The following is a 13,225-nucleotide window of genomic DNA, read 5'->3' as shown; positions in this document are numbered from 1 at the left end:
ATAGAACTTCAGTCAGTCTCCTGTGCAACTCCTTAATGACTTAAATTAAATGAACGTAATATCAACTTTGTAATTTTCATCTAAAAAGTTATACTACAAAATTTACATTTATTTCGTAAGTCTGTGCAGTTAAGGAGGCAGTCATAAATTCATCATTAACAATAAAGTTGGACACAGACTATAAGGTATGTACATACAACAAATACACATAGTTAATCATTTATTTGGAGTTCTGTTCAGATTTACAGTAGTTCTAGGTTTATGGCTATTCTAAAGAGAAGTGCCCTTCTACAGAACAATGTCTTGGCTCACACAAAACTGGAAACCTTAATGTTCCCTCTGCGCTTCAATGACATGTCACTAATTCCTTCACTACCAAGCTTCATTTTACAGATGCTTATAAACTGCACAGGATTAAACAGGTGACTACTGTATCAGTAAGGATATATAATTTCCTCACCACAGAAAACAGTTGGACACGAATGAGGGACTGGATAACACCACCACCACAGAATACAATAAAAGCGATAATATTAGTTTCATTTTGTTTACAGACCATCTCTAAAATAATAAAAATAAAAACACCGATGCTCTTACCAGCTACTACATAAACAATTCCTTAGAGATTTCAATTTAAGGAAGGTGTAAGTGTTGTTAAATATATGTGGACTGGTTTGTTTGATCAGAGTGGTTAAATTATTTGTGAATCTGACTCTAAAAGAAAACAGCCTTAAAAGATATCTTCTGTTCCCGGGGAATAAAAACCATTCAAATTAACAAGCATTTGTGAACCATACTACATGATCATTCTTGCCCTTTCCTGTCCCCTTCCTTCCACTGACAGGAGTTTTATAATGTATTATAACTATACTTATGGTCAGCATGCTGCAGAAAATATCTTAGCATACTGATGCCAAGCGACCAATGAAACATCTTGGCTTCACCCCCAACTTCTTTAACAGGTCAGTTGAGTGAAAGGAATGACCCCTTATAAATATGAGGGGTCAAAAGCTGAAACAAATGATTCACTTTTATAAAGAACAAAGCATAAGAGAATCCTTTACTATGAGGAAGATTTATGATTTCTCACTTCTTATCAATTATTCTTTGTATCTCTGTATTTTAAATCTATAAATAGATGTATCAAATACTAGGTATTGTTATTCAATAAAAGTTAGGATTTAAGGGCAGCAAATTTGTCTAGGTCACATTCCTGAGGCTTAGGATGTGCACAAGGTCATATGGTCAATAAGCATAGACAGGACTGAAATATAGGTATCTCTGGGGCTCAAGTCTGTGTGTTTATCACCATATTACACACTCACTGCTAATCTGACATGTGTACAATACAGACTTCAGTGCTGAACAGGTAGTCAGAGTTCTTTTTTTACTTAAAGAGTTAAAACTGAAAATACAAATTACATAATCATGTGATTGACTGATATGTTAGAACAAAGTGTAAAAATGAAGCCATAAAAAGTACATGGAACAACTCAATTTCAGAGTGAGGAAAGAAGTAATTAAAGCAAAAACTTGTGTGTGTATTTTTTTTTTAGTTGTCCAAGCTGTTTTTTTGCTTTGAGCTGACTTCCATGAACAGATACAAGAAATGTAGCTTTATTTTGGCACCATGATTTTCAGAGCAATAATAAAGAACAGTCTCTAGCAAGTTAAAGAATTTCAAAGGCTACAGACAGTAAACTATTAAACCACTTTTAATTAAAGTTCAGGCAATAGACAGGTATCTAAGGCAACTCTCATCCTAAAAAGAACACTAATTATTTACGTATCTTTCACTTCAACCTCAAATTTCTGCCTTTGAAATCTTTGTTGTTCTTCAAAGGCAGAAATCTGGGAAGCCAATCCTGGCTCCTGACCTTCTCCAAGCATACATCACTGCCAGCTGCAGTAACACTGAATGCACTGGATGAGACAGGGCTATCACCAATCATTTTTAATTAGAAACTAAATTTCTAAAATTTGTTACTAAACAGGTCAGTCAAGACACAATTGTTTCCTGCAGGCACCAAGTGACCACTTACTCTTCTTTTTTTAAAAACTCTTTATTTTTTGAAAGTTTCTAAAACCAAGAGAAGCTTGGTGAATGAAAATGAACCTAAAGGCTGATATTAACACTTACAGATTTTTAAAACAATCAAGGTAAATTTTTTAAGAATCCATTTTATGAGTCAAATTTTGTAATAACAAACTTCATCTTATTTTCATGGTGCAAAAGCCTGAGACATTTCCTCTGAGAGATGGAGAAAACATGTAGCAAGGAGGAAGAGCTTTGGCAATGAAATTCTGACTATATATTACAATGTCTTAAGCTAAACTTTTCAAGTAGTGATCTGACAAACGAGGATCTTGCATTGAAGTCACTAAAACTGTATTAATGATTTTTATACAATATTAATACATATTTGCAGTGGATAAGAGTTCAAAGTGGCGAGAGTATCTATTTTTCAAGTGTATCAAAAATTTAAAATGAAGAAAATCAAAAGGTATGCACAAAAGGGCCAGCAACATAAGAGTAACCAATGACAAGTGATTCAAGCCAAAACACCAAGTTGCTAAGTATATAAGGAAGCTGCTATTTATCTGGACCTTTGCCCAGAACACAAAAATTTGGAGGAGAAATGGTAGTGGTTTAAAGGGGACAGGGGTTCTAAATTTGCTGCCTCATTCCTTTATCTGGATAGCTCATCTTGGCCTTGCAGAAGCTTCCTCTGATAACTGTTTCTACTGAAATGTCCATAACCACACTGGAAAATCCAAACGGGTACCAAAGCATTTATGTAGAAATCCACTGTTTGAAAAACACCTAGAGAATATATTTAAAGCTAAGATAAATTTTGTTCTTTAGAAAATCAACCCAAGATTCTCGCAAAATAGACAATGAAGCATTTTAAAACGTCTCAAAATTCTCTAAGGTAGCTAAATAAACAGCAAAATTATCTGTACTCCCCCGAGCTTATGGTCCTTCGACAAAAAGCTTTTCTTAAAGACTGAGTTCCTTTAAGAACCACCACCACCTGCTCATGGTGCTTTTTTTCCCCCCCTCAAGAAGGCATCTGCACTGCAGATCTCCACTCTAGGGGAGCTTGCCAGCCAGCTCCCACCAGCAGGCAGACGCGTACACAATGGAAACTAAAAGCGGCCTGCAGCTTCCCTCCTAGTCTTTCATAGAGATGCGAGGAGAAGGGGGTTCCACCAGCCCCTGCTTTGTCTGAATTTTCTCCCCCTCCCCCTTTTCTGCGGGAAACACCCCCTTTTGTTATACTTCAATCAATAATAGCCAACAAAAAGCATGGAATTAAAACATGTCGACTGCTTGGCATGACTCTATCTATTCTCTTCTAGAATATAAGCTACTAACCTCGTGCCCCCACCCCCACGTCGCGCCAGTGAAGAGCTGGCTGTGTTGCAGATGCAGCCGCGGATCCATCTTGGACCGTCAGCAGCTTCCTCCCAAATCTTCCCTGAGCTATTCTCATCACGCCTCCTTCTACCTCCGAGCCTCTGAAAAATCGGGCATTCCGAGTCTGGCCACAAAAAAACTAAAGGCGGATGAAAACTGTACAGAAAACGGCTTCAGTGTTTCCATTAAACTTCCTCATCCTCCCCACGGGCAACCGAAAAAAACAACCCCATTTTTCTGGAAGACAACCATGAACGGCTGGTTATAGCAACACCTGTCTGCAAACCTGCAATGCAACCCAACCCTTTCACCGCCATCCCCTCAAAATCCTAACAGGGCATTTCTCCTACCAACAACCTACCTGCCCCGATCCTCTCAGTCTCCCTAATCCTCCACTAAATCACCACGGTTCAGAGGACGGATTCGCCACCCGCCCCCAAACTGGTGTCTTCCGCCCACCTGCCCAGTCTCGGCGTTAACGCCCACCCGCGGGAATATCTCCCCTCCCCCAGTCTGTTTTCCCCTCACCCCGTTATTTCCTCACCGCCCGCAAGACCTGTCATCCCCCTCCCCCTTAGCCCATTTTCCAGACGCTCCTTCCCGGGGGATGAAGCCTCCAGAACGCGAGGGTGTTGTGCCTTCCCTGACCCCCTAGGGCCCCCCTCCCGAGGTCGGGGTCCCCCGGCGCGCCTCACCCGCACAGGAGGAGCCGCAGCTCTTCGTCCCCAGGGCGGGGCAGGCTCCCGGGCTCCCGCTGCCACCACCGAGCGCAGAGGACTCGGCCCCGGAGGACGACGAGGAGACGGACGGGGACTGAGTGGCTGCCGACGGCTCTGCCATGGCTGCGCGAGCAAAGGCGGGAGAGGGATGAAGAGAGATGTGGGACGGGAGACAGGGAGGGGAGAGGAAATAATCCGGCAGCTGGCTCTCCAAAGTCGCCTCGCCTCTCCTACTCCGAGGACAGACTCCGACGGACTGACTGACTCAGCCGAGCACCGCGAGAGGGCGGGAGAGCGACCGCGCAGGCGCACAAGGGCCCTCGGGCGGGGGCGGAGACGGTCGCCTGGCGCCCACTGACGCAGGGCGCAGGCGCAAGAACTGTCCCTCGGCGCTCCTCCAAGGAAGGAGGGGCAAAACCGGCCTCGCGCAGCGCCAAGGCCCTTGGAGGGGTGGGCGGTGCCCCCCGGGGACCTGGCGCAGGGGGCGTGGTCAAACACCAAGCTCCGCCCACCACTGCGGCCGAAGTTGAGAGGGGTCCTGCGCCTTAGTGTTTCTCCACGGATTTTTCTGTGATTGTTTTAGCTTAGGCTGATTATGTGTTTTAACGATAGAAATTTCTTTTTGCTTCTATTAGTGAAGCATATTTTTCTCACAAATTACAGAGCCGATGTTTTTTGTCTGATGCGTTCCTACTCGTGACTCCGATGGTTACGACCACAGTGTAGGTCCACTCTGCAATGTGATTTATGGATTTTCCCGGATATATCCTAATACCCCATCACCACGAGGGACAGATGGTACAATCTCCCATTTGGTAGGTGAAGAAAGAGGCTGTACAGAATGAAAAACTATTCCAATAACATTGCAATGCAGCCGCAGAACCTGCTTCGCGTTCTTATCTCGTTACTCTTCCCCAAAAGGGGTCTACCTTGGGTTCCAAGGTTGCCAGTTCCCTGTCTAATAACAGAGAAGACACATTCTGAACGAAAAAAAAAAAAGCTAAACTAATGAGAAAGATGAGCCAGAAGATAACAGCCTGGTTATGGGATGGTAAAATTAGGGGTTAAAAATTGAGAATGTGGCCCAAAAGACATATAATTGAATTTATTCATCGCCTAAAAGGGGTCCTCAGTGGAAGCTGTATTTGAAACCAGATACTATCTCGTTTATACTGGATTTTACTCTTTTTGGCTTCTCTGACTGGCTTGCAAAATTCAAGGCCTTCTACCTACAACTGGCCAAATGATTTGCAGTGTGCATGATTCTTTTAAAAAGGGAAATGTAGACCAGGAGTAATAAAAATCAAGACTATAGGCCTTGTTATTGCTAAAGCAGCAATCAGTGACCCCCAAGAGCAATTGCAGAATCAGCAGATCCTGTAAAGATGCAACCTCATGAAGAGGGAGGTAGTCAGCCAAGCAGCCACAGAGACGGAAAGCAATCTGACCAGTGGAAATCTTCTAGAACAGGCGGTGAACTCCATCCGCCCTTGACAGATTTTAAGGTCAGGTAAAGCCGAGACAGGAGAAAAAAAAAAGAAAAAACTTCTGGCCATTGAAACACTCTTAAAAAAAGGCACAGAAGAATATTTCCCAAAATAACTTTGTGGCAAATATCTTACTCTAGCATTTAAAGCATCAGTTGATACTGCAGCAGCTTGTCCTTTGGGTGACAGAGAGAAATGCAAGCCAATATGATAATCAAACCAGTTAGCTACCATTCTGATAAATACATAAATTTTAAGCATTTATATTATTAGGTGCTGGATAAGGAAATGAATGATGCTGCTCCCTAACTCTGACAGCAGTTGCAAGGATCTGCAGACCCTGCCTGGAAAGGAACCCTATTTCCATATCTAGAAAGAGAGAAAAGAAGATAAAAATCGAGACTTTGATGTGGTCTTGGTGGTCTCTTTAGAGCCTTCAAATGTTTTACACAAGAGGCCTTTGTGTGGGGTCTTCCCTGGTGATCCAGTGGCTAAGAATCTGTGTTCCTAGATTCCACATGCTGCAACTAAAAAATCTCATGTGCCTCAACTAAGACCCAATGAAGCCAAATAAATATGTTTTTCTTTGTGCTCGGTCCAGTTCCTGAAGCTGCCTTTCCTTCCTGCTCCATCTGCTGTACCAGTACATTTTCCTGAGACTGACTCTTGGTTGGGATGTTATTTATGTACCTGATCTGTTGCACAGATGTTTACTGGTCATTTGCTGTGTGTCTGACACACAGAATGCTGGGAAATCTGGAGGGATCCAAAAAATATGTTTGTCCTGAGATTACAAGCTAGGTGGGGCTTAGAACATACTCACATAAAATTAAAACAAAATACAAATTAAATAGCAGCCAAAACAACTCCCAAACAACACAAAACTATAACACTATGATTAGATGACAAGTAAATTGTTTGAATTTAAGAGTAGACGGAATCACAATGGAGTTATAGTGACTTGGGGAGGTTTGATGATGAAATTAAGTCACATAGGAGCTTGGAGTGGTAAGGAGGTCCTTAAAGGCAAGAGAGAATGGTGCAAAGCAAATACAAGGGGTGCTTTTTTGCAGGTATACAATAAGACCTCCTTCCGGGCAGACCAATCACAAAAAAAGCACACTTTTCTCCCAGCCCAGTCCATGATGCACTTCAGTGCTGGCTTGTCCAGCAGAACTTGGCCTAGATTTGATTCCCTCTTGCCCTTCCCTTCCACAGGCTGCATTAATGCAACACAAGACCACACAGCCTTCTGTGGTGACTGGAGGCTTAGAAGTGTGAGATGTTTTGGGTGGAGTTAGCCCAGGTTGGCTAGAGCTGAGGGCTTGAATTGGGACAAAAGGGAGAGCGAATGGAGATGTTTCAGGGCCAGAGTATGGAGAAGTAGACGCAGCCCTAAAGAATGAAGGCTTAGGAGGATTCAGTATAAGTTTTCAGGCAGGAAAGGGCTCAGAGGGAATTGTTAGTGCTCACTGGAGTACAGACGTTTCTCAGGAGTTCTGCTGAGCAATTTTAACTGTTGAGGCACTGAGCTGGGAAATCTTCATTCTTGGTTCTGTCTTTATAGGACGGTATTTACAAAGCTAATTTCCCACCTCGTCTTCTAGGTCATTTTATCATCAGTTTTTTTTCCCTTGACTTTTAAGGAAAAAAAATTAATTAAAAATTTAATATATTCACATGCCATATATGTTTATAATCAAAAGTATATATACTATAAAGTTTTAATCTATCACTAACCTCTCTGTACCCACTGGTCTCCCCCTCTACACTCACAGAGGTTACTGCTGTTAGGAGCTTTTTTGTGGCAAATGCAAAGGTGAACATAGCAAATTTATATTCTTGTCTACCTTTTTAATGCTTCCCAGGTAGTGTATTGGTAAAGAATCTGCCTGCCAATGCAGGAGCCGCAAGAGATGCAGGTTTGATGCCTGAGTTGGGAAGATCCCCTAGAGAAGGAAATGGCAACTCACTCTAGTATTCTTGCCTGGAAAATCCCATGGACAGAGGAACCTTTGGGGGTACAGTCCATGGAGTCACAGAGTCAGTACACGACTGAGCACACACACACACACACACACACACACAAACACACACACACACACTTTTAAACACAAATGATAGTGCTTCCTTTCCTTAACAGCAAATTCTAGTGATCTTTTCTAGTGTCTTTTTGAGGCATTACGACAGTTGTGCTGTTGACTGCAGTTAACAATAACGAAGCAGCTGATAGACTTACAGGTTTTATTCTGTTACTATATTGAGGGCCTGATAGTCAACTTATAACAGCCTAAGAGTCAGGATTGACTTTTCTTTTGACAAATTAGGACACCAAGTTATTCCCTCATTTTATACACAAGCAAAGTAAGGTATTTAAATGACACCCAGGAATGCCAGTTGTCCAGTCTGTCCCTTACGAGTGCCTAGATTGTTGCTTAAATGTGGATTCTGCGAGTAGGTGGTAGGAGAGGAGTCTGAAGTGTGTCCCAACACAGTGAGTGAAGGTTATTTACTTGGCTGTTTACCCCACAAGGCTGTGAGTCTCTGGAGGACAAGAATGTGCCTTATGTATTGTGGCAGCATTACTGCCTAGCACTGTGCCTGGTACATAACAAACACCCTGTTTTTGGAAAGCTTTGGAACCTGATTCACAGTGGATATTATTGCAGAAAACAATTTTGCTATTTTTGTCCTTTGTAACATACTCTAGTATGTTGAATATTTATGACTTTGTTTTGCTTTTCCAGAATGAATATAATAATTACCAATTTTTGAGCACTAATCATGCATTAGTCATAATTACCAAACATATCTCATTTAACTATGACAACTCTGTGGCTTGAGTATTCAAGTCATTTGGCAGATGATGATGAAATGAGTTCAAAAAGGTAGACTAACTCACCCAACTGTACAGCTAGTGAGCTAGAATTCAGAACCAGGTCAGTCTGACCACAAAGCCAGTGGCCTTGACCATTCAAACATATCTATATGTCACCTGCTTCTTGAAAACCACAAGGAAAGCTCAGCCTCTGCTCATACTACATGAGTGAGATGGCTGAAGGCAGGCTCAAATCAGTCTTAGCAATATTTAGCATTTTGTATCTCCAGGGTTTTGATAACCATGAGTACTTGATCTGGAAACAATAATAACAAAACAGGCTTCTTGTTTACAGGGGTTGTTTTCTGAGTTGCGACTAATCCTAAAGCCTACGTGTAATTTGTATTGTGTTGTTCCGAGTGCCAAAAACGTCTACAATATATGCAGAAGGCTGAGGTGCTGATATTGACCTTGATGATGTTATACTGAGCAAGATGTAATGTCAGTATTTGCTGTCACTTCCTGACAGGGTGCGTTTCAATGTATCTCTATTGGGAATCCTTAAAATAGAACAGTGGAGAAGGAAACGGCAAAAAACTCCGGTATTCTTGCCTGGCAAATCCTATGGACAGAGGAGCCTGGCAGGCTACAGCCCATGGGGTCACAAAGAGCTGGACACGAATGAGTGACTAACACAAATTAGAACAGGGTACATTGTTCAAAAGCAAAAATTAGGTATTTAGTATTAAAGGAACAAAAAAGTGAGTGGGCAGTGTTACGTGTAACATGTACTTTCTTTATTCATCCTTTCAGTAAGTATTTGAGTTTCTACTTCCTGCCTGGCACTGTTTGGGGACACTGGAGATACAGGCAGTGAACACAAAAATTTCTGTTTGTAACTTATGTTCTAATGGGAAGAGACAAACAGAAAAGTAAAACAGAAGTTAGATGTTGAGCAGTCTTATGGAGAAGGTTGGGGAAGGGGAGTACAGGGGTTTCCTGGTGGCTCAGATGGTAGAGTCTGCCTGCAATGCAGGAGACCCAGTTTTGATCCCCGGGTTGGGAAGATCCACTGGAAAAAGAAATGGCTACTCACTCAGGTATTTTGCCTGAAAAATCCCATGGACCGAGGAGCCTCCTGGATGGAGGAGGCCATGGGGTTGCAAAGAGTGGGACGTGACTGAACAACTAACACTATATGCTCATCACCACCATGTTCAGTTTAACTTCTTTAATTGTTTATTGCAATTGTGACAAGTCTTTAGTCTCTGGCCCCTTTCTCTGAGCATGCTGCATATCCCTTGGATTTGTGTAATATCTTGTAGGTCCTGCTTTCTGCACACACAATGTGAAACCCCAGTAACCACTTGTCCTGATATTCACATTAGTTTCTTGCTGGTCAGTTAGCTTAGCTTGAATCTAGACTCACATATAATGCCTGGAGGAGGTATTCAAATAACCTTGAGAATTTGCAGAGAATCAGAAGGGACAGAGGAAAAGAAAACAAAACAGGACCTCTTTAGGTAAGTTTAGGTAGAATTATCTTTACTTCTTTATTGCTGGCCTAATCACTCCGGGAGTGAAACACAGATCAAGGGCATCGCACAGCCTAGAGATGGCTGGAAGGAGGTCCTGGGTAGGTTATAATAGGTAAGACAGAAGAAAGTGGAATGAATGTCAAGTGAATGAAGCAAGGGTGATGCAAGAGGTGGTGGTGGTGGCGGCAACAGACACTTTAGCCTCTCATCAGCTACTTACCCCCAAGACAACTGTCCCTACTCCAACAAATCCAGAATAACAATATTCTCCAATTGTGACAACTGCCAGTTTTGCAATCACATGTGAGTGTGAATAAAAGCATTTTTGGAGAACTGTGTTTGCATTGATCTACCATACAGTTTAAGTAAGAGTGTCATTGCCAAAGCAACTTCAAGACAAGCTCCAGGAAGCCAGAGGTTGACAAAATACGGCCATAGCTTAGGAAGAACAAAGCCAGTGGAAGGACTTTCCCTGGAAGTTCTTATGTTAGCTGTTAAGAGTAGCGATGGTGCGCCATCAGGCGTGGGCAGAGACAAGAATATCGGGAGTAGCTGCAAAGGTGATAATGAAGTCACGGCCTCCTCTCCTTGTGAAGTCAAAATCATTTAAAAAACCAGTGAAGCTCACGTCACCCGTGGTTGACGCCTCCCTTCGGTCCTTAGGGTAGAGAGCCGCCTACCTATGGCTCCGGCCGGCGTTAAGCACCGAAACCCTCTCAAACGCGGCTGGTAGGGGTCCGAGGCCGGTTCCACCGAGGCCTCGGACCTGGGCCTGGCCTCAAGACTAAGAGCTGGGCGGAACCACGGGCTGGCTCGGTTCTCCCCGCATGGCCTGCTGGGAGTTGTAGTTCAGTCGTCGAAGAGCCGCGACAATCCCGCTCCGTCTCTTCCGCTTCCTCCCCGCCCCGGATGAGTTCGCCAAACGGGAACCGCTGGCCGGTAACCAGAGATTGAGGGGCTACAATTCCCAAGGGACGGTTGCTCCCAGTGCGCAGCCCCAGGTATTCCAGACAGTGTCGGACTCCAGCACACGTGCATACGCGTCGGGCGGTGGCGGGATTTTGCCGCGTGCGCTTTCCCGCCCCAGTCCGCTAGGCGCTCGCTGCGCCTCGGTCGACCCTTGCCAACCCTCTGAGTTCTCGCTTTCTCGCGGCTTCGCGCGCCCCTCCTTCTCCCTCGTTTCTGTTAGAGCCCAGGCCACGCCCGTTTCCCGCCTCCAGGGCCTGGTTCGTTCCCGCCCCAGTCTTGCCCTTTTTGCGCCCCTGCTGCTTCTGTTGGAGGCGGAGGCTCCATGTTGTCCCCTCAGCGAGCGGTAGCGGCTGCATCGGGAGGAGCAGGTGAGGCGCCCGATTTCCCCCGAGCCCGCTCCGTAGCCACCTCCACCGCCCTCGCTGCTGTAGCTCCGAGGAGACCTTACGCACGTGCCGCCGCCCTTCCTCGTCCCGGGATTGGGACCGCGCGCCCCTCCTTGGTGTTCCTTGGCCGGCTTATTCGGGTCCAGGGGCTGCTCGCGGGGTCGGGACGGTAGGGCACGGGCGGCGCCTTCCTCGGCCACCTTCGGAGGTCGGGCCCTCCTATCGGGGGAGACGGTTAGTGCCCCTTGGGGCTGCTGCCGCCCGCATGGTGCCTCCCCCTCCCAGCCTAGGACGGCCCCGAGGGTCTGTGGTCCCGGGGCGTCGTTCCGAGGCTTCGCCCCGCCGGCCCCGCCCTGGCTGAGCTGGGCGCTCTTGGCTTCGGTCCCCTTCCTGCCTGGGCGCTTCGCACGCTCTTGGGCCGAGTGGCTCTGGCCTTGTTAACGGGCTCAGGGAGCTGAGAAAATATTATAGATGCCGTATTGTTCAACCTTTCAAAAAGCTGTGGAGGGCTGCGAAGTGTCTTTGAGTTGGAAATTTTATTTTTATCCTAACGACCTTGAGTTACGAGAAGTATTTGGAAGGTTGATTTTCAACCCACACTTATCTCCCTAAAGGAGATAAGAGAATGTGGCCTAAATTGATTTTTAAGAAGTTCTTTTAGTACGTGTGGTACAATACGTTCTTTTGCTTTCTTGAAGACATAAAGAATAGTGAAAGTATTAAATAAAAACAAATGGTCACCAGAAATTTGTGGGTTTTGATTTCATCTGTCATTTTACCTGACTTTATTTTTGTTTGCTGTGTGTGCTGTTGAAATGGCCAGACGTTTCCTTTGCCAAATCTAAAGGCAACAACAGAACATTGAAGACTTCAATAAATCCCAGCCCTGAAATTTGAACACGAAGTTGGGTAGAATGTTTTGGGAAGGAAAGAAAAGAACTAACGGACCAAAAATGTGGTTTCACATTCTGGCTGGCTTTTGGAGAATCAAAACCTACATAGTTTTAAGCCGAGACACGTATTCAGCATTGCAGTGTTGAGTTTCAAATGAGTGCTTTTTTTTTCAGTCCCCACAGAAACTAGCTCATAGTGTGGAAATCTCTGTTGCTGCTTTAACACCTGTTAAGGAAACGCTTGACTGACGATCTCTGTCTAATGAGGTATTATGTTCGCAGAGCAGATTGTTTTATTAGCTATTGTTTACTGTCTTATTGGAGTCATAAAGTTAAGAAAAGTAGTAATAGAGGAGAGATGTGATGACGAGTGTTAGCATAATTTTTTAAATTTTCACTCAACACCGGGCTTGTTGTTCAGTTGCTCAGTCATGTCCCATCCTTTGTGACCCCATAGATAGCAGCAGGGCAGGCGTCCCTGTTTAGAGTAGGCTTTTGTAGAATTGGTTTTCTAAGGCATAGCACATGGAGTTTTTCATTTTTATGATTCCTAAGTCATAAAAGATATACTCACACTAATTATTTAAAATGAAATAATGGAGACTTGTAAGAAGAAATGTCTTCTCTACCTCCCCAGTTCCTCAGTGGTAGCCATTACTCACAATTTGGTCATATAGTCTAATATTTCTTTGAAATATTAGAGAACCCTAGGGCGTGTGAACTTGTTTGAGAATTGGTTTAAAGTTTACCTCTGATGACTAGGCATGCCTTTAAAGTTTCTGTGGCCTTGTGTTTCATACTGAGAAATTGTTTAAACAACACAACTATAGTTTATAGTTAGTCTGAATTTTAAAACATTTTCCTGACTTTGAGATTCTAAGAGCATATTCTCTAAAAAATATCAAGGGGAAACATGATGGGAAAGCTTTTAGTTAAAAGGAAAAAAAAATCTTTTAGTTGCTGTAGAGCTGTGGTTCCCAGCTCTGCTGCACTT

The 13,225-nt window shown here is 44.0% G+C and overlaps 2 protein-coding genes across 4 annotated transcripts in view; one reads left to right on the top strand and one right to left on the bottom strand.

Annotated features, from left to right (window-relative positions):
• RTN3 (reticulon 3) overlaps positions 1–4,433 on the bottom strand; it is a 63,500-nt gene extending 59,067 nt beyond the window's left edge. Inside the window, exon 1 of one of the 2 annotated variants that reach the window (XM_020887674.2) lies at positions 4,117–4,433. In XM_020887674.2, the coding sequence (XP_020743333.1) occupies positions 4,117–4,261 (145 nt within the window). In that variant the 5' untranslated portion in view covers positions 4,262–4,433. The remainder of the gene's footprint in view (positions 1–4,116) is intronic. The other variant, XM_020887675.2, reaches the window with a different exon arrangement.
• A 6,195-nt stretch (positions 4,434–10,628) lies between these two features.
• ATL3 (atlastin GTPase 3) overlaps positions 10,629–13,225 on the top strand; it is a 41,787-nt gene continuing 39,190 nt past the window's right edge. The window contains exon 1 of one of the 2 annotated variants that reach the window (XM_070457527.1): positions 10,629–10,984. Coding sequence is in view for 1 of the 2 variants with exons in the window: in XM_070457526.1 (XP_070313627.1) it covers positions 11,275–11,320 (46 nt within the window). In the remaining variant the exon portion in view is untranslated. Of the gene's footprint in view, positions 10,985–11,068; positions 11,321–13,225 lie in introns of those variants that run through there. The other variant, XM_070457526.1, reaches the window with a different exon arrangement.

Source organism: Odocoileus virginianus, chromosome 28 (assembly GCF_023699985.2).
Source record: "Odocoileus virginianus isolate 20LAN1187 ecotype Illinois chromosome 28, Ovbor_1.2, whole genome shotgun sequence".
Taxonomy (NCBI): domain Eukaryota; kingdom Metazoa; phylum Chordata; class Mammalia; order Artiodactyla; family Cervidae; genus Odocoileus; species Odocoileus virginianus.
This window is presented reverse-complemented; position numbering and strand designations above follow the sequence as displayed.